At 41.5% G+C, this 24833-nt stretch overlaps 2 protein-coding genes across 2 annotated transcripts in view; both read left to right on the top strand.

Moving 5' to 3' along the window:
• Positions 1–5771, top strand: part of maml3 (mastermind-like transcriptional coactivator 3) — a 116429-nt gene extending 110658 nt beyond the window's left edge. The window contains exon 6 of the mRNA XM_032562685.1: positions 1766–5771. Coding sequence (XP_032418576.1) covers positions 1766–2853 — 1088 coding nt within the window. The 3' untranslated portion in view covers positions 2854–5771. The remainder of the gene's footprint in view (positions 1–1765) is intronic.
• A 4680-nt stretch (positions 5772–10451) lies between these two features.
• Positions 10452–24158, top strand: naa15b (N-alpha-acetyltransferase 15, NatA auxiliary subunit b). The gene is made up of 20 exons (XM_032564258.1): positions 10452–10505; positions 15711–15795; positions 15874–15978; positions 16999–17156; positions 18167–18301; positions 18664–18817; positions 19815–19934; positions 20017–20112; positions 20234–20340; positions 20452–20524; positions 20594–20763; positions 20869–21021; positions 21632–21760; positions 21849–22062; positions 22183–22376; positions 22459–22567; positions 22650–22748; positions 22840–22983; positions 23476–23573; positions 23860–24158. The coding sequence occupies exons 1-20, from the start codon at positions 10452–10454 to the stop codon at positions 24055–24057; spliced, it is 2595 nt and encodes an 864-aa protein (XP_032420149.1). The 3' UTR covers positions 24058–24158.
• The last annotated feature ends 675 nt before the right edge of the window (positions 24159–24833 follow it).

The following is a 24833-nucleotide window of genomic DNA, read 5'->3' on the forward strand; positions in this document are numbered from 1 at the left end:
GACAACCAGCATAAAACTGTTTCTGCATCGCATCCCGTCTTTCACGCTACTAACTCAGTTCATTGGTTAGAATCTAAAAGCAGCTCTGACCAAATATTCCTGTCAAACCCATCCCTGTCGCTTTTATCTGCCTCAGTCAGATATATATCAGTCATCTTTGAGTTGCTCTTTCTCCTCTCTTCTGCCTCATTCTCTCTGGGAAAAAAAAATCCTGATCTGCCTGTTACCAAGGCAACTTGTCCGTCCTGCATCCCCCAGAGTTCCGGTGAAGTCAGTGAGATGGATGAGATGAGGGAAGTGAGAGGGAGGGGGGGACTGGCAACAAGAGGAAGAGGTAGACGGTCCTGGTAGGTAGAACCTGAGGTTGGGAATGGAGGAGGAGTGAAGATGAGTGGGTGAGAGGATGATGGAGAGATGGAGGGGGGGAGTCAACACTCAAGCCATTTATAGCCATTAGTCTGTCTGTAAGTCTGGGAAGGTAAGGTGGACAGGAAGATGATTCCAGATGAAACTATTGCAGATATACAGCCAGAGTAAAGCTGTGCGGTATTAGGAAAACATGTGGCATATTGGTGAATGTTGCCATAAATAAACAAATCATTAATAAGTGTTAATGTTCATAGAAAACATAGACCTCGGAAAGTTTGTAAACAATTCAGCAAATTTCCAGCTTCTTTGGGATGGTGGTCAGACGTTTCTCAAACCTCAGTGGCATGAGTCAGCAGAGACTCAATAAAATACCTTCAAAACAATTTGAGCAACTTGTGCTGTCTTGTTGAAAATAAATGTTTTACATTAAGGCGGTTTTACATGATACTAAATAGTGGGGTTGAGGTATATCTGAGTTATTATGTTATGTTGATGGGGGGAGAGCAATATGTGGATAATGTCTCCATTTCTAAACTCAGCTGTGAGATAATTGATGGATAAAACTGAAGAATTTAAAGAGTCAGCTGTCCTTCACTGACCAAATACATATACAATTGCTATAATTATTATATTGAAGCGTGTATGCATACCCTCTGAAATATAGCACCTACCAGTCCACTTTGATTGCGGTATTGCGCAAATTGTCTTAGCTGGTAGCATTCATGAGTTTCTTCCTACTCGTGAGCCTGGATTGCATTATCCATCAAGTTCTCACTCGTCTGTTACATTTCAGGTCTGAGCTTTAAGAAGAGGGATTAGTGGAATGGTGTCAGTATTGGGTCTATTAAAGGATTTAGAGCCATTTTCATGTCCTCAAGCTCCTTGAGTTATGCTTTAATAGGAGAAACTGTGAAAATGAGTTGCTGGTGCTCAACTGTGTTCATCTGTGTCATGTTTTGGTGAACCGAGGTAGATGGGACATATTTTTGAGATTCAGGAGTTCATTTGTCACACGCTCTGTTATGCATGCATAGCATACAGTGAAACATGCCCTGAATCACTCTTTGGCTGGAGGATAGACAGAAGGAAAATGTAAAACTAGAAATCACAAGAGGCAACCCAGGAAATATGCTGAGGAATAAGCAGGAAGGAAAAATGAGCAACTGTGACTGTTGTTGTGGGTAGATCACTGGCTGAACACAAACTTTCAGTGTCGCCAGTGGATATTGCACCTGAATGATGAAATAAATAATAAATAAAAAGACGGTTACTGGGGTGGGAAACAATTTTATAAACATAGTTCCTAAACCTCAGCATTTATTTGTTGATTTTTTTGTTTATCCCCATTTGTCTCTCTTTTTTATTGTTCTAACATCTCTTTAATTTGCATTCATAGGTCCTCCACAAGATCTGGCATCCAGAAGCCAATCACTCCAAAATATGCGGTCCTCTCGACTCCTCCAGCAGCAGCAGCACAACCAGCAGCAGATGGTCCAGATGAATTCTGTTCAGGGTCAAGGTGGCCCAGTGGGACCTCAAGCCGACATGGGACTATCCTATGGCACCCAGGGGTCCAACCAGGGTGCCTTATATGGCCTCAACCCTTCGATGAGCCAAATGATCCACCAGCAGCAGCACCAGAACCAAAGCGTCCAAGCCTCCATGGGTCTTCCACCGCAGCACAACCCTGCCGGAGGGCCTCCTCGGCAGGCAGGTGCAGGTCCTGGACTCGGAGGTATGCCCGGGGGCCCTGGGAGCAGCGGGGCTGGAGCTTATGGAGGGCAAGGGATGTTAATGAACTCCATAACTCAGCAGCCCCTCAAAGGCCCTGCCAAAGCCCAGTCTCAGAGACTGCAAAGCATGCTAGGAGGTGGAGGAGGTGGAGCTGGGATGGCGGCTGGTGGCTGGCCGCAGCAGCAAGGACAAGGTCTGCAGGCCATGGGGGGAGGAGTCGGAAGGACTACAGGAGGAGCAGGAGGAGATATGGTGGGGTTCACCTCCTCCCAGGGTTATGGTATGCAGCCGGGTCAACCTCCACGTATGACCAAGCAACACTTTCCAGGTTCTGGACAGGCTGGCCAGGGAATGGACCCCAGAGTGGGCAACCCGGCTGCAAGTATGGGCAGCCCAATGATGCGCCCTCACATGGGTAATCAGCCGAGGACCAATCAGCCCCGACCCATGGTCATGAACCAGGGGATTAGCCAAGGGATGATGGCTCAGGGGATGTCTGGGATGGGGGCTTTTGGGCCAGGTCCAGGAGGCCCAGGAATAGGGGGAGGAGGAGGTGGACCCTATGGACCAGGAGGAGTTGCAGTTGGGGGTCAGCCACAGGGCTACCAAAGGACAGCCAATCAGGACATGTCATCCTATGGGTACGGGGGCGGGCCCTCAGGAGGGGGAGCCTTTGGTTTGGGTGACGGATCGGGGGCGGAGCTGGACTCGGGCGACGGGTGGATGGATGAGCTTTTCCAGAACCAATAGCCAATGGGGAACATTTTTAGAATGAACTCAACTTTGGGACATAACCTGAGAAAGTCCAACAGAAAGGATGACATGACATAGACTGGCATGTTTTGTTTTGTAAAACATGAGAGAGATTATAAATAAGTTCTGGTATTATGTTTTCTGTGTGTGTGCGTGTGGGGGTGTGTGTGTGTGTGTTTGAAATGGAAGGAGCTCTCACATGTCTTGTGCATATTATTGAAAAACAATATAAGAATTAGAAGGTGTGTTTTGTTAGTTTCACTCTTTTCTCCCCTGGAGTAAATTTTCCTTACGTTCTAGTGTTTGAAAGCGATTCCCGTTTACACCGCTTAACTTTGAACCCAAGCTTTTCTCAAACCGCAAGGCTGATGAAGACTATATCATTCTCAAGACGACAATTTATTTGTGTGACACTCTGTTCAGTGCTTCAGATCGCTCAACTTTATCCTCTTAATGCTCCCATTTCCACTCTCAGCTCTGTTCCCTCCACATATATACATACACTCTCACCCAAATCTGTACCCCCACTCTCCCTCCAGAGACTCGTTCATCACTCATAGCACTCTTTTCTCTGTTTATATTGGGCACATAACAACAGGACAAATGATGTTCTGCTATTGTGCAACACAAGCACAGCCTAGCTTGCGCTTTTTGCTAGGCAACCCACCCATAATTTCTCCTCTTTTTTTTTTTTGAGGGAGTTTGTTTCATTTCCTGCATTGTGTAGCACTGTATGATGGTTTTGAGTGAAGAGAGCAAAGTGAAGGACAGGAGTGGGATAGGACAGACAACTACAGCACAGCATACACAGTGACAACAAACAAAGACGCTAACATGTGGACCAGTCTGTGGGACACAAGCCGCATCCCATACATCAGCCAAAAATGATCACTGGGCACTGAATGTACTCAAACACCACAAGTGACTTTATTTTGTTTTGAGGGGAATTCTTAGAGAAGCTCACCTGCAGTGCCTTGCAAAACTCCTTCAACTTTTTCATATTTTGTCATGTTACAGTCCCAAACTTTAATGTTTTTTTTACATGGATTTTATATTATTAACCAACTCAAGGTGAGGCAAATTTGGGGGAATGGAAGGAAAAGTAGACTGGGTTTTCAAAATTGTTCACAAATAAATGTTGTAATGTATGGCAGGAATTACATCAAAGGGATGGTGTTTGTAAAAAGTCTTGCCACAGATTCCAAATTGGATTTAAGTGTGAATTTAAATGTCTAAACTACTACACTGTGTCTCTATAATGTGGTAGTGAATACAAATAGAAGACAGATCATTCAATATTTTTTTTTATTTTGTGAAATTAAAAACCATGCATCATTTTTCTTCCAATTACAGTTATGTGCATCGCTGTGCTGGTTTATCATCACATAAAATCCCAATAAAATAGTCTAAAGTTTGTGCCTATAATGTGAAAGAAATGTAAAAAAAAAATAAAAAATTGAGGAGTACGAATACCTTTGCAAGGCAGTGTAGTTTATTCCTGCTTTTTCTCTAACATCATCGCAGGCTCCGTCCTTAGCCTACAGTACGTCTGTCCATCCTCCTGTCGCAGTACAGCTTTCCCATCAGCCCTGCTTTACACCACAGCTTCTCAGCTGCAAACTGTGCTGCACTATTAGGAAAAAACACAAGCATCCCCGTTTTAGTTCACAAACCACCGCTCAGAAATTTGATTTTGGCCTTACAGGCCAACAATATTTACCTATAAAGGCTCTCAGTGGTTCTACTTCCCTGTCGGAAACTGTTGGCTTTACGTCAGCTGCTCATGCTTTTATTCACCATCACCGTCATCAGACTGCCTCATCTTGAGTCCTGAAATGTAAACAGAAAGATATAACATAGGTTTTATTGCTGTGGTTCTTGTCAACATGTTGCATCTCTAAATGTTTTGTATTATTCGGTGAAAGACAAGAGTGTCTGTTTTTAGGACAATGATGTAACCTACAAAACCAAAAAGCCTTCTGTTCTTATGGTTGTTGTCGTCGTCGTAAAATCCAGCCCTTTAATAGAACTCAGTCGTCCTGTAAGCGTTGCAAATGAGGCTCTATTTTTTTGTTATGTTTTTTTTTTTTGTCACATGCGAATATGTTTGTGGGGTTGTAGCACTCAACCAGTTTTCATCAAGGAAAAATGGTTGAATAATTTAGACCCCGCATCAGCGCTTTAAACTCACAGATTGTCGAGTCTGCTTTCCAGGACAAAGACAAAAAAGGAATTTCATTCTTCCAGAACTCCGACGTGCGCCCAGGCAGGCTCGGACTTCAGTTCCACGCCTAAGTGGAAGGAGAAAGGTGTTTGAAGGCCCTCTGTGTCTGTCTTGTCCTTTTTAGAAGTGAGAGCTCTGAGATCTGGTTTGGAAATTATTTCAGACAGAGAACAGAAGCTTCCTCCAAATATCACAATACTGGGACCAAGTCTGTAGACAACATTTTAACAAAAATGGTTGTTGTTGATGTTCTTTGTTTTTATTTTATAATTTTTTTTACTGGTGCTGACATATATATGTGATTATGAGAAAAAAAGTATATAAAAGATGATGGCTATTTGTAAATATGTTTTTACAGGTTTAAATACATCAGATATTACAGTCTCTACTCTGTAAAGAATTTACTGTTTGTTGAAAAATAGAGAAGTATTTTTATTTTTTCTTTTTCGGTTTCACTTTTAATCCATCTGAGCTATGCCATTGCACTTCAGACAATGTCTTACTACTAATTTGTATTGTAAACCTCCTCTCTTTTTTTTTTAGTTTGAGATTTTGTTCTTAAGCAGTGCTTACTTCTTTTTATCTTGTACAGAATATTGAAATGTTAACAAAAGAGAATTACAGAAGATTTTTTTTTTGTTTTTTCAAAAAGATACAATAAAGAGAGAATGTTCTCGCTGGTCATATTAAACTGATGTTCTGTTGTTTATTGGGTCCCTTTGAATTGTCAACATCTTTAGGTATCTACAGCCATTCTTTGTATTATAAGAAATCATGTTTTTTCTGGAATATTGACACTTTTGTCCTCACTCTTCTTTAAAGGACTAGTATGTTCATTTCACTCCATTTTTATTTAAAAAAAGCAATTGTCAAACAGTTAATATGCAATACAAAAAGATTCCCTGTGTCTTTAAGAGAGAAACAGGCCCACAGCATCGCTGCTCCTCTGCTGTACTTAACAGAGGGGTTTTTGATCAACATCAACTTGTTCATGCTTCATTTTTTGCCAAGCTGTTCTGGAGTGTTGCCAAAATGTTCGGTTGAAAAGAAATCATATGTATATATTACAAAAGCACTCCAAATACAAAACTCAGGAATTAAAATTCCACAACTACAAAAGAATGACCAGCATCTGAAAAAAATAATCTTATGTTCTCCATTCTGAGTTAACATTTTAACAGCAAATTTGTGTTACTAATAGAGGTGATCACACAATGCATTAAACATTGTTGCAAATATTGAATAATAAAGGCGGCAGTATTGTATGTCATGGTAGCTGTTGAGTATCGATAATTCAGCTGCATTTGCTCATTTAGACTTGGGATTAAAACTATTCAGCAGTTTGTTCGGGGTCTTGCCTCTTTTAGACTAACAGTCTAAAAGAGTTAATGCACATCATGCTAAATCACACTACAGTTACATGACAGTCTTCACCAGCAAGGGTTTTCTGTACAGTTCCTGTACATCACGTTAAATGACAAACTTCTTAAGATCTACCTTTCCTCAACATTCAGGATGGATCTGTTTTTCAAGCCTTGCTGTCTTGTTTGCCTAAACATAGCATCACTGCCAACAAACTATATCCGGAGAGCCTCTTGAATCCTAATTAACAGAATGGATGCATGTGTTTGGATTGTCACTTGGATCATCACTGCCATAATGATAACTGGATTGAGTACTTCCTCTGTTTGCAGAAAATCTTTTGGTTTCAGGATCTGGAGACAAATGCACAATGAGACTTAACTATCACTGTAATGAACTGTCACTCTGATTTGCATAATTATAATTATACCTGCAAAGGAATCTAGATATGATTCTGCCTAACAATAGCATATTGGATCACTGGCTCTGCATTGGCATCAACAGACATAAAGCCCTTATGCTGTTACGGAGTATCCTTGTTAAACCCAGCTGCTATCAAACACTCTCCTCCCCCCATCTGCCACACCTCTTTCTTCATCCTTCTCATCATGATCATAAACCTCCACCTCTTCCTCTTGTATTGCTGCTACACTTTTACCTCCTCGCATTTCCCCAGTTGCCATGTTTTTCTGTCCACCCTCTACCCCCCACCCACCAACATCACCGCACACACAACCACCAAACTCTTGTGCTCCTGTTTGACATTGATAAATGGAGACTCACGGAGATGACAGCATCATTACTCATGCTCAGTAGCGACACCACCTTGGACAGATAAAAAAAAAAGAGAGAGGAAGAGGAAGGATGAAGGGAGGGATAAGAGGAAGATGGGGTGTGATGTCGGTGGAGGAGAAAAGCTCCAGCTGGAGAGGTTTGCTACAACTCAGAGCTCAACCTGAAATCTCTAGAGAGAGCAAAACTGAGGTCATGATAGGGGTGTGGAAAATCCAAGCAGCTGTGGAAGCACAAGCATTGGGATTTTCTTCAACTAAATCTGGTTGTTGACCTTTTAGTCAACAATTTATTAGATATCTGTGAAATTTAAAACATTACATTTTTGATAGTTTCACTTCAGTTTCAGTTTTCTCAGCAATAGTGTCTTTTCTGAAGAATGTGATCGTGACCAGGATCGTCATCTCAGTTTTGGCCTTGGACATGAATGGAGCTTACTCTGAAGAGCAATCAGAAATCAAAAAGCTCCATCTCAAACCGTCTTTTAGATAACAGTCCTGCAATAAACACGTACCAGTGATCCTCAGACCGAATTTAAGAATAAAGGGGTCTCATCTTTTCTGAGTCAAGAAAAGACTCATCTTTTCTGAAAAGAAGATCAGGGAGTGTCTTTATGAAAGGCTGCAAAGTAACAAAATCCATGGAAAGTGCATTTGGAATGAGTTAGTTATAAAAATTTCTGTCTAGACACAACCCTGGTCCATCTGGTAAGTTAGGTAACAATTCATGTTAAATTGGGAAATGTGATTCAAATTTAGCTTAGAAGAAAGATGCAGCCAAGTTTGTTAAAAGCTCCATCCATCCATTGTCTAAACCCACTTCTCCTTGTGGAGTAGTGATGGAGTTGGTGCCTGTCTCCACCGGTCACTGGGCAAGAGATGAGGTCCACCATGGACAGGTTGCCAGTCCATCACACTACAACACAGCAGACAAACAACCATGCACACACACAAAAAAAAGGCAGTGTAGAAAGACCAGGTAACCTAAAAGACATGTCAGTGGACTGCTGGAGGAAGCCGCAGTTCCAGGGACAAAATCCGTACATGCTCAGTAAGATGTTCAAAGCTTGACATATTGTTTTCTGCCTTGAACTTCTTTACAACTCTATCCCTGACTGGTCACTTAATGTATCAATATACAGATGCGTAGATGTATGACACTAGAAATATCGCATCCTACCAAACAAAACATCCAAGCACTGATTGCGATTCTGCATGCACTGATATTGCAATTACAACTCCTATTCAATATATTGTCCAGCCCTATTGTATAGTCACACACAAACACCAGCCTTGAGCACGCTCTGCAGGGACATTTATGACACCAATCAGATCAACAAATGATGTGTCACAAAGAAGGAGATGAGTTTAAAGGATGATTCACTCCTCTCCGAAGGTAATAAGGTAATGAAATGGTGCTGAAGAAATGTGGAGAGGAGAGACAGGGGACAGAGAGAACAGAGGATGTGGTGGTGTGGAGGGATGGAGGGGGAAAAGAGTGTGTGTGTGTGTGTGTGCGTGGGGGTGTGGGTGGGTGTGTGTGTGTGTGTGGGTGTGTGTGCGGGTGTGTGTGTGTGTGGGGGGGGGGGGGGTGTGGGTGTGTGTGTGTGGGTGTGTGTGTGTGTGTGTGGGTGTGTTTGTGGGTGTGTGTGTGTGTGTGTGTGTTTGGTGTCAACTTGATGAATGTGGTGCAGGAGCCATTGTGGTGGTGGAGGAGCAGGAGGCCACCAGATAACGGCAGAGTAAAGCCTGAACGATCCCACGAACACGGACACACAACATGCTTATTTTTAATTCCCTTCCAGTAACTTTATTATCCATTTGTTTTAGCCAGTTACAGTACATCACTGCTCTGCATAAAAAGCAACCCCAGTTTGTTCAATATCTAGATATCAATGTAAACATACACACATTTGATCACACGTCTAAAACACTGCCTGCCCTCTTCACATAAAGAAGTACAGGGCTTGAAAAAATGTGCGAGAAGTGGAGCGGCCATGTAGTTTGACCTTGTATACGTTAGTATGGCGCCCTCTAGTGGCTCTAAAATCTGTCGGCATAATTAATGTGTAGAGCTGGCTTATACAAAATTCTGCAGTGCCATGTTCACTTCTTGAACAAACCTCGGAGGCCTTCACAGGACAGTGACCAATTACTTGACCTTTCAAGTTTATTAAACTGGACTGTATTTGGTTGTATCAGAGTAAAGGGGGCTGCAGACAGATGTAAATAAAAAAAAAATACATGTCTCAATTTCTTCCACTTCAAAACTATGTTCTACTTATTGGTATTGAACAAAATCTCACATGGAGTACTAGGCCTACTTCACAAGAAGAGAATTATTTTCTGACGCTTTGTGATTTAATCAGACATTGTGATTTGAACCTTAATATTAAGATTTATGATAAATAATGTAATAGAAAAAAACGTGAAATGTTCAACTCTTTTGTGTTTTTTAAATTTTACCTTAATCTCAATATTTTTATCATAATTACTGTATTATCAGTAAATACATATTTTTTGGCATTGCATTTTTGTCTTTCTTTACATTTAACATTTATTCTTTTCTTCTTTCCATATTTGAGTCACATTTTGACCTTAAACTCAACATTTTTTAAATAAAATATCTATTGGCATAAATATTTTCAACCTTATTTTTGGCATTTAGATTTTAATCTTGGCATTATAACTTTTGTTATAATGTTATAATAGAGAGAGAGAAAGAGAGAAATAAAAAATTAAAAGAAAATATTGAATGTAATCTGAGATTTTCTTTGAGTATTTTACTTTTATTTAAAAAAAATAATCTTAATCTGTTTTATTTGACTTTAATGACACTTTTTCTAGATTTTTCTGTCTTTCTACGGTATTCATTTATTTGAAATGTTACCAAAATTTCAAAGCTTAATCTGAAACTGTGTAACAGAATGATTACTTCATTAATGGTAAAAAAAAAAAATAAATCTATCCATTTCAACTTTATTATTTACATTTTAAACGATAACTGACCTTAATCTGGACAGTTTGACCTTTACCTACACATGTTAAGTCTCGGCTCCTCCTTCAGCACGTGAGGAAGAAATGAATGAGAAGAGAAAACGGAGCAATCGAGCAGAGAGTGGCTGAAGCAGGAGAAGCAGGGTTAACGGCGCTCAACTCATCTGGACTACCCGGGCTAACTTTAGCTACATGTGCTGAGGTCGATTCCGACTGCAACGATGCCCACGGTTACTTTACCGCCGAAGGAGAATGCTCTCTTCAAGAGGATTTTGGTGAGTTATTCGTTAAAGGGCCGCCCGGTTACCAGCAGCCGACTTTTGGGGCTTGATCATCAGTGAGCTGACAGCCGCTTCAGTATGATAGCAAAATGTCATCATTGAGTTAGTTAGCTCGCTAGCTAGCCTGGGCCTTAATATGCGCTGTCACTGCTCTGCGTTCACGGCTGGCAGTGATATTATGACGGTTCTGAAAAATCTTGTTGTTCATATTAAACCACAGCGAGTAGTGCAGTTGTGTGGCTGGTGTTATGCACAGTTGACAGTCAGCTAGCGTCAGGCCCCGCCGTTTGTCACAACAAACAGCCTCCATGGAAGCTAACTCCCTAGCCACACGTTAGCCTCCAAGTTAGCTTCCACTTTCTCACCTAATGGCTCACTTCTGAATGTAATGTGGCTTTTGGCTTTTCACTTTTCATCGAATACAGACAGACACGCTATCTATTATGTCCTACGTTAGAAACTAGGGCTGCACTAAAGCTTTCGGGAAATTTCGGGGTTCCTAATCGGCTAAAGCTAGTCAGCCTCGCTAGCTGGGCTAAGCGGTCTGTCAGTTAGTGTTGATTAAAGTCTTTTTAGCGCTGTTGCAGCTGCTGTTCGCGATTAAATCAGGGCAGGTTGGGGTTGTGCATTTCTTGCACGGAGGCAAAGCACAACCAGGAGCGGTGTGAGCGTGTTTGTAGCGGATTTAGGCCTGTACATCCATCCCTGTGCTCCATGTATGCATCTGCATGTAGCCTCGCTGTGAACTTGTCTGCACGCTGACAGGTGTGGCATAAAATAACTTATCAAGCTTTACTTCGGTTTGGTCATAGTCTCACCGAAGGGACTTTTACCGCGCTTTGTGTTGTGTGTGTGTGTATATATTATTGTCCTTTAGTGCTAGTATTTTTACAGTAGTGACACACTTTCCAGGAACCAGTGTGTGCAGGTAAATCACCATTATCCGGTTCAAATAAACATGATTGTTTTGAGAGCCGGTGGCTCTGCAGGGATCCAGATGATGTTGACCTCATTTAGCAGACCGCTACCAATCAGCAGGTCTACAACGGGCTGCATTAAAAAAAAAAAAAGACTGTAATCTGCACTTGAATTTCCAAACTAATCACTTCTGCACATGGCATTGCGGTGTTGTGTGGTATTAAAGCTGTCATTGGTTGTCAAATTGACAATTTTGACTCAGTGTTACTATTTTAGTCATTTCTAGAGGGATAAGCACATTGTGTTTAAGTTTCATAGTAAGTGCTTAATAAGAAGTGTTCAAATCTCCCATACAATTAATTAAGTTAAATTTTATAGTCTGAAAGTGACTCTAAGCAACCAGCAAAGACTTATTTATTGGCATTTATGATCTCAAATAGCTACAGTTGACAAAATGTAAAACTATTACTTTAAATCATCAGCTGTCAAAAGCAGGTACATAATGCCCCCCTCGCAGCTACGAATTAGCGACTGGTCTGTATAAAACTTTGGTTGGGAAACGGCTCAGATTCCACACCCTTAAAAATATGTATGAAGACTGACACCTCAAAGTAATACCATGGGGTGAAGGATGGAAAAGAGCAGAATAGTTCTTCTTCACCAATATAATAATCTTTATGAAACTGGAAGATCTACTACATGGTTCTGCACAAGTTATTGCAAATGTATCAGTGTATTAATGCTAGTACAATACAGTGAACAATAATATTATGAATCTCATAATTTCCTGCTGTGGTCCAGGTCTAATGGTGTGTCCAGTATGTACTCCTCATTCTGGTGCTATGTGTTTTCTCTGGCTAAATTTCATCTGTTGTTTAGTTGATTATGTGTAAAATACAAAACAAAAATATTACTGGCAATTATTTGTGCGCCAGTTTGTCAAATAAACATCAGTGTGACTTTAGCAGCATTAGGAGTATTGCAGAAAAAATAAGTGAAATCAGACAATCGTTGTATTTCTCCTTTTAAAAAATAATGTAAAATTTGGGTTTGGTTTCTTGTTGGGTTCTTCTCCGGCTCTTGTTAGGAGTTCACAGAAAAATACTTTATTCCTAATTTTCCAAAGTTGATCTGCAGCATAATATTGGATGAACAGGATGCTTGCAGAATAAGTTTTAGAACATATAGAATTTTTTGGTGTTTAAAGTTGGATGTTCCGCTATCAGTGTGTTATTTTATTTTATTTTTTAAAGTTTTTCCACCAGCCGATAGACAGTTAAAGCAGTCTATCGGCTGCTTTAACTGTTGCAGGTTAGCTTTTATCATTCGGCCTTGCACATTTGCGTGAAACAAAATTACTATTTGGTTAAGAACGGCACAGCATTATAGTATTTCTGTTGTGCACAATAAAAAAAATGTGATGACAATGAATCAACATTAAAGCTTTGGGTTGTGGAGCAGAGGTGATGTAGCATGACTAGCCAACAAGCTGCAGTGGCTGATTCCTAAACTTTTCTGTTTCAACAATAAACTGTTCGATGAAATCCTACTCAGGCGTGAAAGTTCACATATTTACCTATTTTCAGTTTCAATGAGCTGAAACAGCTGTTTGGGCATAGATATGCAGGGAGCTATTTAAGGAAAACTTCATTGTTTTATACATGAGGCATGTCTGCATTTTAATTTGTGTGCAGTAGAACGAGCGAGACTTTCAGCAGGTAACAGGAAGGGTGAAGAGAGTACAGGAACATTGCTGTGTTTTATCCATTTGTTGCTTCAACCTGGAAATGCTTCAAACTTTTGGTTGTTTTAACATGTGAACTCCATTATCGTGTTTAAAGACATTGGTAAAACCAGCAAATACTGGCTTTCTGATCCCAATGTCATTAATGACAACTCAGGGCGTTCCTAAAATTATTTGATCTTATTTTCTGCTGCATAACTATGTTCAGATGTTTATCAATAGAACAAAGAAAAGTGTCTGATCTCACAAATGGTTTCCTGAATTTAGCTGCAACATTAATTAAACTGAACATTTCTGCAATATGAAATGCTCAGTTTAATTAATGGTTAAGAAAGGCACAGCATTACAATATACTATACATAGTACCATGCTTCCAGCCAGCCTGGTATGAAGTGCTTAGTAACATTAAAGCTTGTTGTGGAAGAGCTTTTTCTCTCTTTCAGTCTGACTTCCTTTCACACAGAATGTGGTGTCATCGCTGAAAACAGGCTTTGAAAAGTTTCGTCAGAATCAAATGTTGGCACCGGCAGAGAGCCCCTGCAGCCTCGAGACGCATGCTCCGACAGATTTTCTCTCCAACTCCGGGGGCCGAGTTATTTTTATAAGGAGCATGCCGAGAGGGCACAGCTGGTTGCGTTAATGTTGCTGAATTTGTTTTAAAATGCGCGGATGCTTGCGGCGTCATCAACGTTTGTGGCTTTTTTTTTTTCTTTTCTTTTGTTAAAATAAAAATGATTTGTAATGTGAAATTTCACCAATTCTGCAGGATTCTTAACTTCTATGTAATTGTAAAGCTTTTAGAGAAGTTCCTCTGTTTAAGAGGAAGTGTGTTTTTACAGATTATATATTATATTATTGTCATATGACTTTATGGGAACTCTAATTTGTACAGCGAAAAACATATTTCAGTCCAACAGCTCGTTTTGGGATATATCAGCTGTTCGTGCATAAAGCAGGATCGCAGTGGATATGCAGAAACTTATTCGTCCAGCACAAGCAAATGTAGAGAAAAAAATATCAAAGCCACAACTGTCAGAAAAACCTGTACTATCCATTTTTATTTGTCTACCCCACATGTTGCGCTGCCTCAACATTTTGTCATAAACAAGCTCATGTTCCAGCCAACTGTGGCATGCGAAGCTCATGTCGTCCTCCTTCTTCCTTTTTGTTTAATTTTAGTGGTTTGTGGGTCAGCGAAATGCCATCTGCCACACTAGCTCTTCCTCTCTTACACAAAACCCCGTTGTCTCGCCCAACAGCCACTAATCAGCTTAGCAGCAGAGGCGATGTGGCGTTTGTTCAACGGCATCCCTAGATAAAGCTTCAGGGCAAAACGCTCCGCTTTTCTAAACCTCTGCGTATTAGTAAAAGGAGAAATGTTTTTTCCTACTAATGGGGAGGAATAGTAATGTAAATGTAATGACAGGTGTTTCCCATTTAATTAGATTATCATCAAAGAAATAATTAATTTACAGAAAATCACATGTAGCTTCATCAGAGACATCCATCAAGCATATATTTCTCATAATTTAAAAATAAAAACATTACAGCATATCAGTAAAATTGATTTTCAACACAGAAGTGTTTGCTTTAAAATTTTATGTGCATTTAATTATTGGTTGGTCCTTTCGCATGAATTGCTGCATCAGTGCAGAGTGGCATGGAGGTGATCAGGCTGCGGCGCTGCTGAGGTTTTAAAGAAGGTTTGATAGCCATCTTAAGTTTTTCGTTGCTGGGTCTGGTGTCGCTAATTTTCATCTGCAAACTACCTTATAGCTTCTCTATGAGGTTGTTGCACCTCATAGAGGTGCAGGCCAAGCAGACAGTGGTGCCGTGTACATTGAAGCAGATATTGTTGCTTTTTGGCAGTGTGGTAAGACACTGATTCCTGGTGGAAGATTAAATCTCCATAAAGCTTGTCAGCAGAAGAAAGCAGGAAGTGCTTTAAGAGTTCCTGGCAGACGGATGCAGCGCTCTGGGATCAGCCAGCTTCTTTGGCGTGGCTTCCTCGTGTAAGGTGTCGGTGACTTTCCTGCTGGATCACTGTCAACCTAGCAGTCATCAGCCCCATTATGTTTAGTCATCATTTCTCATTTTAAATTTTTTTACATTTTTTTTATTGCTTGTGCACAATCTAACTTTCTGAGGAACTTAATTTGGTGTTTGCATTAGCTGTAATCAATAACCATCAAAATGAACAGAAGTAGATGCTTGAAATGCAGCATAGTGTGTGTGTGTGAAGATGATGTTTTGCCTAAAATTGTATTTCTGAGATAATTAAACTATTCAGTGAGCGTTCTAATCTTCTGAGATGCTTTGGTTTGTCTGGATAAGGCCGTAAAGTGAGAAGCACATATGAGAGGTGGAAAACGCTCATCAGTTTTTCTGTGGATTTCTTTGAGGTTTAAGTTCAGAAAGTAATTTCACTTTTAATTTGACTTCTTAGGAAAAACTTTAGCACCATTTTGAAAATTTCAGTGTAGATATCGGTGTCGTCTCTGGAGCCTAAGGTCTTTTCTCCCCCTGTCCTTTCACAGCGATGTTACGAGCACAAACAGTACAGAAATGGGCTCAAGTTCTGCAAACAGATCCTGTCCAACTCCAAATTTGCAGAACATGGAGGTAAGAAAAGTATTGTCTGATGGAAATGTTCCCCTCACTGTTTTCTTCACTCTTTGCCGTGTCATATTCCTGCTGCAGAGACGCTGGCAATGAAGGGCTTGACCCTCAACTGCCTGGGGAAGAAGGAGGAGGCCTACGACCTGGTGAGGAGAGGCCTTCGCAACGACCTCAAGAGCCACGTCTGTATCCTAACTCATGTAAAGCTGTGAGGCGCGTTCGGTCTCTACCCTGCGTGTTATGCAACAGAACCGTTGGGTTGAATTCTTCTTGCTGCGCATCCTGTCAACACAGCTCAGCTTCGGCCTCTCCTGTCATTCTGAGGCCGGTGTAAAATCTGTGCACCCTCTGTGCAGATAAGGGTTACCTCAGCAACACCCTATCTCTGAGCGGACTCGCTGGTATCTCTGTAGCTTCAGTCTGCTCTTATCTCGAGTAAGTAGCTGCGTGTGGAGTGGACCAAAAGGAATGCCTGCTCATAAATCAAGTGGGAACTTTCAGGAAGCAAATGCTTGGCAGCAAAGTCCCTTAATTAATGTGATCTGTTGCGGTGATTTAGTTGATTTAATGTGGTTTATTTTATTAATTCACCAGGTATTATTACTTCATATCATTACATGGTTTAGTCTTCACTTGTTTATTTGACAAAGCAAATAGAGACAGTTTGAATGATTTATTCTCATTAGTTGAATCAGTTGATTTTGAAATATTTGGTTCACTGATAGTCTGGATAAAAGTCAATTCTGTATTTACAAACTTTATTCCTCAGGATTGCCTAACTATTACATTCTTTCTACATTCCTTTTTTAATTCCTACACCCTTGCTTCCATCTTTCCTTCTCTGCTGCCTTATTTTCTTGGTCTCCTCGTTTGTTGCGCATTTAAATCCCCCCTTATGTCATTCCTTCCTTCCTGATTTTATTCCAAATATTTAAAAGCTGTATTTAAACCTTAATTCAATAATTCTTCAGTGAATTTGTGGTACGTTTTGACAGTTATACTTAAAAAAATAGACTGAAAACTTGTGAAAAGTATTGGAATTGGACCTGAAAAATGTGTTGGGACAGTGTTGATTAAAAGACTGTGCTTTGACAGGCCCACTTCCCTGACCGTAGTGCCCTGATGCTTACAATTTGTCTCCTGGCCTCAGATGCTTTGGACAAACAGTGTGTGCTCTTTCCTTAACTCCAACCCCCCGCGTCGCAGGCTGGCACGTCTACGGTTTACTGCAGCGCTCCGACAAGAAGTACGACGAGGCCATCAAGTGTTACCGCAACGCTTTGAAGTGGGATAAGGACAACCTGCAGATCCTCAGAGATCTGTCGCTGCTGCAGATCCAGATGAGGGACCTGGAGGGATACAGGGTGAGGTGGACCGGCCAAATCAAATCCTCTAGAGCCCAGCTAGTCTGTTGTGAGAAATAAGCTGGAAAAATGTTTGATCTTTGGCTTGGGTTAAAAAAAAAAATAATAATAAATTGTTGGCAAAGAAAGATTGTTTGCTTGTGATTACACACAGTTTGATTCGTCACCATGCCATAGGCCCTTCAAGACTTCAGTGTGTTAGTCCTCACATTTCATGATTATCTCATCCTGGTGAGTGAGTGAATGGAATGCTGAGATAAATGTTGGATTGAAGGGATTAAAAATATGAATGAAATTGTAAAAAGCTTCTCTCTGAAAGGCTTTAGAGCAAACCTGACTCAGCAAAATGCTCCACACTCAGGGGTCAGCAACCTTTTCCATTCAAAGAGCCACTTTTTTCCTCGCTGCTACAAAATAAAACTCAAATGGAGTGGCAAAAAAACATTGTTTTTGAAATATGTCTACATGAAATGTTTTATTATGAAAGTTAGCAAAATTAAACTAAAATGTATTTTTGTTTTCAAATTTTAGAACCAAATCCTGTGTTACAAGATGGGGGGGGGGAAATGATTTTGTAGAATGAAGTGAGCCTTTTCTATAAATATGGAAAATGAAGATGGGTAGCATACTTTTTTTTGAAGAATATTTTTTATTGAATTTTATAACATAAAAGAAAGAACAAGTGACAGTGATACACTTAACACAGATTCTCATTAAATAACTTGGTCCCCAAAGCAAACAAACACAAATAAACAATAATAAACAATATGGGTAGCATACTTACCTTTTTAAAGCCTATTGTATAAATTACTTATGAAAAAACTCCTGTAATGATTATTTCTTACTGTGCAATCAAAAACCTTTTATTTTGGTTTTTAAGAACCACAGTGGACACTGCCACAAACCCCTTTTTTCACTCCTTGCTCTTTTCCTCCGCCAAATATAAAATAATTACACGTATCAGAACTCAAAAGTTGAAGAAGACATAAATATTTTCTTTGTTTTCGTAGGAGACGAGGTACCAGCTCCTGCAGCTGCGCCCCGCCCAGCGGGCCTCTTGGATCGGATACGCCATCGCCTATCACCTTCTTGAAGATTATGAAATGGCTGCAAAAATCATTGAAGAGTTCAGGAAAACACAGCAGGTGAGATGCAATGAAGGCTGTGTGAACGAGGGGCTGCTCTGTAAGACGAGAACGGAGTTTGCTGACAGATTTTGTCATGCTGTGTTTGACAGCTGCTGTTTAATTCACATAAGAGTTTTTTTTTCTGCTTAAATACCAGACTCTGAAATCTGACCAGCAGTGGAGCTTTACCCTCTTTGTCTGATGAGATTAGCTTGCTTCCTGCCTTTGTGCCCTCGGTGTAGCACGACAAGCAGACGCCGTTGTAAACTTGTTCGCAGTTTCCTGTCCGGCACAAAGGCAGCCAGCGGCTACCACGGGTTTCCATAGGTACCAGTCAGTTAAAAACTCACATAGGCCTTTCCCTGCTTGCTTCCGCCCAGACGTCTCCGGACAAGGTGGACTACGAGTACAGCGAGCTGCTGCTGTACCAGAACCAGGTGCTGAGAGAGGCCGGTCTGTACAAGGAGGCCCTCGATCATCTGTCCAACTACGAGAAGCAGATCTGTGACAAACTTGCCGTGGAGGAGACGCGAGGTGAGTCTTCCCCTGCCTTGCAAAAGTATCCACACCTTCAGTTTGCAGCCGAAGGTGCTCCAATCAGGTGAGACCATGGTGGTGGCAGCATCATGCTGTGGGGACGTTTTTGTGTGTTTGAATTCCAGTCACTTTGTTCCGCTGTTTGGGTTTTGCTGCCCAACATGAGGAGCAAGCGAGTACGGCAGGCCGTATTTAAAATGTAGCTGTTTCACATTCCCATCTGAGTCATAAATATTTGAAATAAAGAATTTGTCCGGGCACATAGGGACGGAGATGTCAAATATCTCTCCAATAAAGTGTCAAATATTTCCTCAATTAATTATCATTTTCTTAATTTGTACTGTTCCCACTAACGTATCCCACACTACTGTTTACAGTCAGTTCAGTAATCTTGAAAAACTTTAAGCATTTCTACCAGTTTTTAACTTTTCTCTGTTAGAAACATTGTTTCACATTTTCTCCTACTTAAATATAAGATCAAATATATCTGGTTTTTCAGGATTGAATCTGCCCACCTTGATTTACAAGATGTACAATATTATTATTAAATATTCAGCTCTATGATGTTGTATGATATTAGATTGTTTTGGGTCATTATCTCACATCTCTCAAACACAGTTAATTTAAACAGGAACATGTTGTGCAACTTGAATAACTGTCCACTGTGAAATATGTAACTGCATGGAAAAAAAGTAAATGGATATTTGTTCTTCACATTTTCAAGGAAAACCTGCAACTAATTTATTCAGTCCAGTAAAACTTGACAGTCTTGGTAGAGAAACTACAATCATTTTAATGTTCAACATGAGAAATAAAATCTGGTCTTGTCAGCTTTGGCTGACAGATATTTGGTCAAAAGCCCAACAATGGAGGCGTGGCCGACTCCAGTCATGAAGAGGCGGCGTCCTGCGTGATTTGCACTTTTACAGCATGACAGCATGGAAGATGTTTCTAATATAAATTTGCGCCGAGCTGAACTGTCGTGTTCCTGCAGGAGAGTTGCTGCTGAAGTTGGAGCGTCTGGACGAAGCCACAGAGGTCTACAGGCGACTGCAGGAGAGAAACCCAGAGAACTGGTCCTATTACCACGGCCTGGAGAAAGCCCTGAAACCCAGTAGGATTAATCTGGGAGTTGGACATCATAGTTAACCACTCTGGTTTTAAGAGACGCAGCTAAATTTTGTTTCTTTCATCAGGCAGCATTGAGGAAAGACTTAAGATCTATGAAGAAACCTGGGAGAAGTTTCCTAAGGGCCTGGTTCCTCGCAGGCTGCCACTTAACTTCCTCTCAGGTACATCTAATAATGCACCGACTTTTGTTTAAACTAGATCATTTTAGAGACTCTTTAAAGTGCTTTCTAGATTTACTGATTCTGTTTTTTTTTTATAAACTGAATTTTTTTTAATGTGCAGGTGAGAAGTTCAGGGAGTGCCTGGACAGATACCTGAGGATGAACTTCAGTAAAGGCTGCCCGCCTGTCTTCACCACGCTCAAGTCGCTGTACGGTGACAAAGAAAAGGTGAGATATTGCAGCAAGAGATGAAATGATTGTGAAACTGAAAGGATTAAAGGAAACATGATTCACTTTTCTCTCTGCCATTGAGATCATCTTTGTTCTTTCTCTTCTCAGGTGGCAATTATAGAGGAATTAGTGGTCAGCTATGAAACGTCGTTGAAAAGCTGTCGAATGTTCAGCCAGAACGGTAAGCGGGAAGTAATTTAATTAATACATTTTGACAAAAACGTGTATTAAGATGTTTTCACTGCTTCAGATGACGGTAAGGAGGAGCCTCCGACCACGCTGCTCTGGGTGCAGTACTTCCTTGCTCAGCACTACAACATGATCGGTCAGCAGACCCTGGCTCTCGAACACATCAACACCGCCATCGAGAGCACGCCCACGCTCATCGAACTCTTCCTCATCAAAGCCAAGATTTACAAGGTAGCAAAACGTCACGCCACACGTCTGGGAATGTGTGTGTGTTTCAGTCGAGGGCTGCTACTGCTGCTCTGTTGCCCCGAGTGACGGTCTTCTTCCCTGACGCAGCATGCTGGGAACATCAGAGAGGCGGCTCAGTGGATGGACGAGGCCCAGGCTCTGGACACCGCCGACCGGTTCATCAACTCCAAGTGTGCCAAGTACATGCTGAAGGCGGGCATGATCAAAGAGGCGGAGGAGATGTGCTCCAAGTTCACACGGGTGAGAAATATCAAGAGGTTGCTGGCTTGTTGCGGACATGTTTAGTCATTAGTTTTTATCCAAATGTGAGCTGAGAAGCTCACTACTCATTGGCTTTGCCTCTGTTAAGACAATGGATGTAATTACTATATTTTTCTGAAAAGGTTGCAATAGGATCCAAAATGATTTGAATATAAAGTGTTTTTCTTTTCTATTGAAATTACAGCGTGGTGATTAGGGTTGAAGTGATTAATCAGATTAATTGTGATGAATTGATTATTGCAATAATCATCAACTAAATTAGTAATCAGTTGCTATCTAGAGTGTAGACTCTTTAAAAAAGCCATTTGCTATTCATAGCAGTAGGTAATCCAAAACTACAAAAATACATGCATTTTGCAGTTAAGAACTCTTCAATGTACCATTGTTTTTAATTCGATCAATCGCCAGAATAATCGATCATTAAATAATCATTAGTTGCATCCCTAATCGGATAACTCTATTGAAAAGCTGCCCTTTGTGTTGTACCAGCTTTACTTTGGATGTTCTCCCAGAGTGAACTGAGACGACAGTCACCCTCTGCGGGGATTACATCTGCTCTGATCTGCCTGTGTTTCTCATGTTCCCCCAGGAGGGAGCGTCAGCGGTGGAGAACCTGAACGAGATGCAGTGCATGTGGTTCCAGACCGAATGTGCGCTCGCCTACAAAACCATGAACAAGTTTGGAGAAGCCCTGAAGAAGTGTCACGAGATCGAGAGGGTTAGTCTTTACTCCGGCTGCTTCCTGCCGCTTCATCGAGCTTCACTCTTCTGTGTGAGCTAAAACTCTTCTTCGTTGCTCTGATTAGCATTTTGTGGAGATCACAGACGACCAGTTCGACTTCCACACCTACTGCATGAGGAAGATGACGCTACGCTCCTACGTGGACCTCCTGAAGCTGGAGGATGTTCTCCGCATGCATCCGTTCTACTACAAGGCTGCCACCACGGCGATCCAGATTTACCTGAGCCTCCATGACAATCCCCTGACGGACGACAGCAAAGAGCTGCAGGCGGACACTGGTGAGGAAAAAAAATTAGGCCGAGATCATTGTTCACACTCATTCTTCCAAACAGTTCAGCAAACAAAGGCTGAAAATGTTAGATTCAGCTTTAAATCCTCTTTACGCCTTTATTCTCCAGCCAACCTGTCTGATAAAGAGCTGAAGAAGCTGAGGAACAAACAGCGAAGAGCCCAGAAGAAGGCACAGCTGGAGGAAGAGAAGAAGAACGCAGAGAAGGAGAAGCAGCTGAAGAACCAGAAGAAGAAGAAGGAGGATGATGACGAGGAAATCGGAGGGCCAAAAGAGGAGCTCATTCCTGAGAAACTGGTCAAGGTCGGTGACGGAACAAAAAGGGAGCAGATTATCAGAAACTGATGGTGATATTAATGTGATTATTGGTTCTGTCCTTTTGCAGGTAGAAAGTCCGCTGGAGGAAGCAGTCAAGTTCCTGACGCCGCTGAAGCACCTGGTTAAAGACAAGATTGAGACGCACCTGTTGGCCTTTGAGATTTACTTCAGGAAAGGTTGGCTAGCCGCCTTTTCTCCTCCTACTGCTTTAAAAGCTTCTTCTCTTTCAACCTTTGCTAATCTGTGCTCTCCTTGTAGAAAAATCCCTGTTGATGCTCCAGTCGGTGAAGAGAGCCGTCAGCATCGATCCGGACCACCCGTGGCTTCACCAGTGTCTGGTGCGCTTCTTTAAAGGAGGTAAGGCCCAGTTTCTAGTTCTGTTGCTTCGTAGCGAACATTTCTTCGCCTCTGCAGTGACCACCATGTCTCATCTTCTGTCTTCCTTCAGTTTCGGAGAGCAAGGAACTGCCGGACATGGTCAGGACAGTGCTGAAGCAGGAAATCACCCGGCTGTTTGGAGACAGCAACGCTAAGAGCTTCAACCAGGCCTACCTCACCAAGCACTCCGACTCCATACCACACCGACTGGCTGGTGAGCAAATGTCATGTGAATGGGTTAGCATGTAGCCCGTCAGTGCTGGAGTTGGATACAAATATGTAGAACGGCGACATTAGAGCCAGTTTGATGTTGTGTTATTTAGTAACAATGCTGCTCCCTCGTGGTTCTTTATTGAATGGTAAGCATATCCTTTTGTCCTTTTGTTTCCGTTTGGCTCAATGTACAAAAGATATCAGAGTGAAACCTAAACTTAGTTCAGGTCTCTTGTCTTTGATCTAAAATATGCTTCTTGCAAAATATTGTTCTGCTTTAAGGCAAAACTTAGACAAGTATCTGTAATGTCATTGGTGAGGGCAGCGTATTGTAGAATCAAACATTATTCCACTTCATGCGAGTTTGTTCACTGCACCGACTCTACATAGTTTAAAACTTGAGGATCAGAGGCTCAATGCAGAAGAAACAGCTGCTCTGTGTTACAAACACAGCGTTGCGTTCCCTCAAAGTCACGTTGTCTTCGTCCTGCAGCTGCTAAGATGATGGTGTATCTGGACTCGTCAACGGAAGCGAAAGCAGCAGAACTGGCCACATCACTGGACGAGTCGCTCAACAACAGAACTATACAAGTACGTATTCACTTGGTTCCAAATAAGATTCTACTTTTGATGTCTTTCAGTAACACTATTTACACTGTTACTCTACTAATTTAAGTAGTTTCTAATCATTTTTTAAAAGATTCTTATTTTATTAATTACTCTTGATATTTTTTGCATAAGAAGAAGCAAGACTAGCATTTTACCATTTTTTGGCACAAAGTAAATGAATTATGATATTGGGCTAATGTTGCATCCCTGAATAATTTGGAGCTGCTTCCTCATTTCTCCTGTGTCTGTCTCCTCATTTGAAACACAGACCTGCACAGAAGTCCTGGATTGTCTTCGGAGCGGCTCGCTGGGAGACTGTAAAGAACATGCGGAGTCGTACCGTGCCGAGTGTCACAAGCTTTACCCCTATACGTTAGCTTTCATGCCCCCTGGCTACGAGGAGAACACAAAGATGGCGAATGGAGACGTTTCCACAGAAACGGAGGAGCTAGCCAACGAGATGTAAGCGCTGCAGAAGAGCAGCGGATAAGAAAAGGAGTTGGGCTGAGCACAGAGCCTTGTGGTACGCCAGGCAGCCATTGTTTTTCTTTCTTTTTTTTTCTTTTTCTTTTTTTTTTTTTTTAAAGAGCCAGAAACAGGAAGCAAAAGGGGGGTGTTCGGTTCTCTGGCTCAGCTTAATCTGGTCTGACCTGGCATGGCTTGGCTCTCTCCCATGTGGGTGAACTTCAGGACTGTGTGGGTGTGTGTGCTGAGTGTGTGCGTATGTATTTGTCGGTTAAAAGGGGGGAAAAAGAGGAAGATGACGGCGCAAACATTTTACTTTTTAACAGTCTGCAACCAAGTTGAACTTGAATCGTGAAACAGATGGGTGAAACTGTGACACAAAGACACACATTGCTGGTTTTGACTCGGGTTGTTGAATTACAGCCACTTGAGTTGGGACTCCAAACAAACATCTATAGCATAACTGTGTTCCCTTATTTTAAAAAGAATATCTCATTTATATGGAAACGAGACACAGCCGTCGCTCCATGATGTGGGACGGAGTGGATCTGGTCTCTGGTCTGTAGCCAGCTGAACATTAATCAATCTGAGGACATCCAGCGGCTGCAGACGCATCTGGATCTGCTCTAAAACTCACTTCAGCATCTGTGGAGAGTTGGGAGAAAGACCCGATCCCCCGCGGAGACACGGCAACGTGTGGACAGTTTTCCATCAGAATGTGCTTCCTACACCGCTCTGGGTTCAACTAGGGAACATTTAATCCCGTCTGATCTTTTG

This window comes from Xiphophorus hellerii, chromosome 5 (genome assembly GCF_003331165.1).
Source record: "Xiphophorus hellerii strain 12219 chromosome 5, Xiphophorus_hellerii-4.1, whole genome shotgun sequence".
Taxonomy (NCBI): domain Eukaryota; kingdom Metazoa; phylum Chordata; class Actinopteri; order Cyprinodontiformes; family Poeciliidae; genus Xiphophorus; species Xiphophorus hellerii.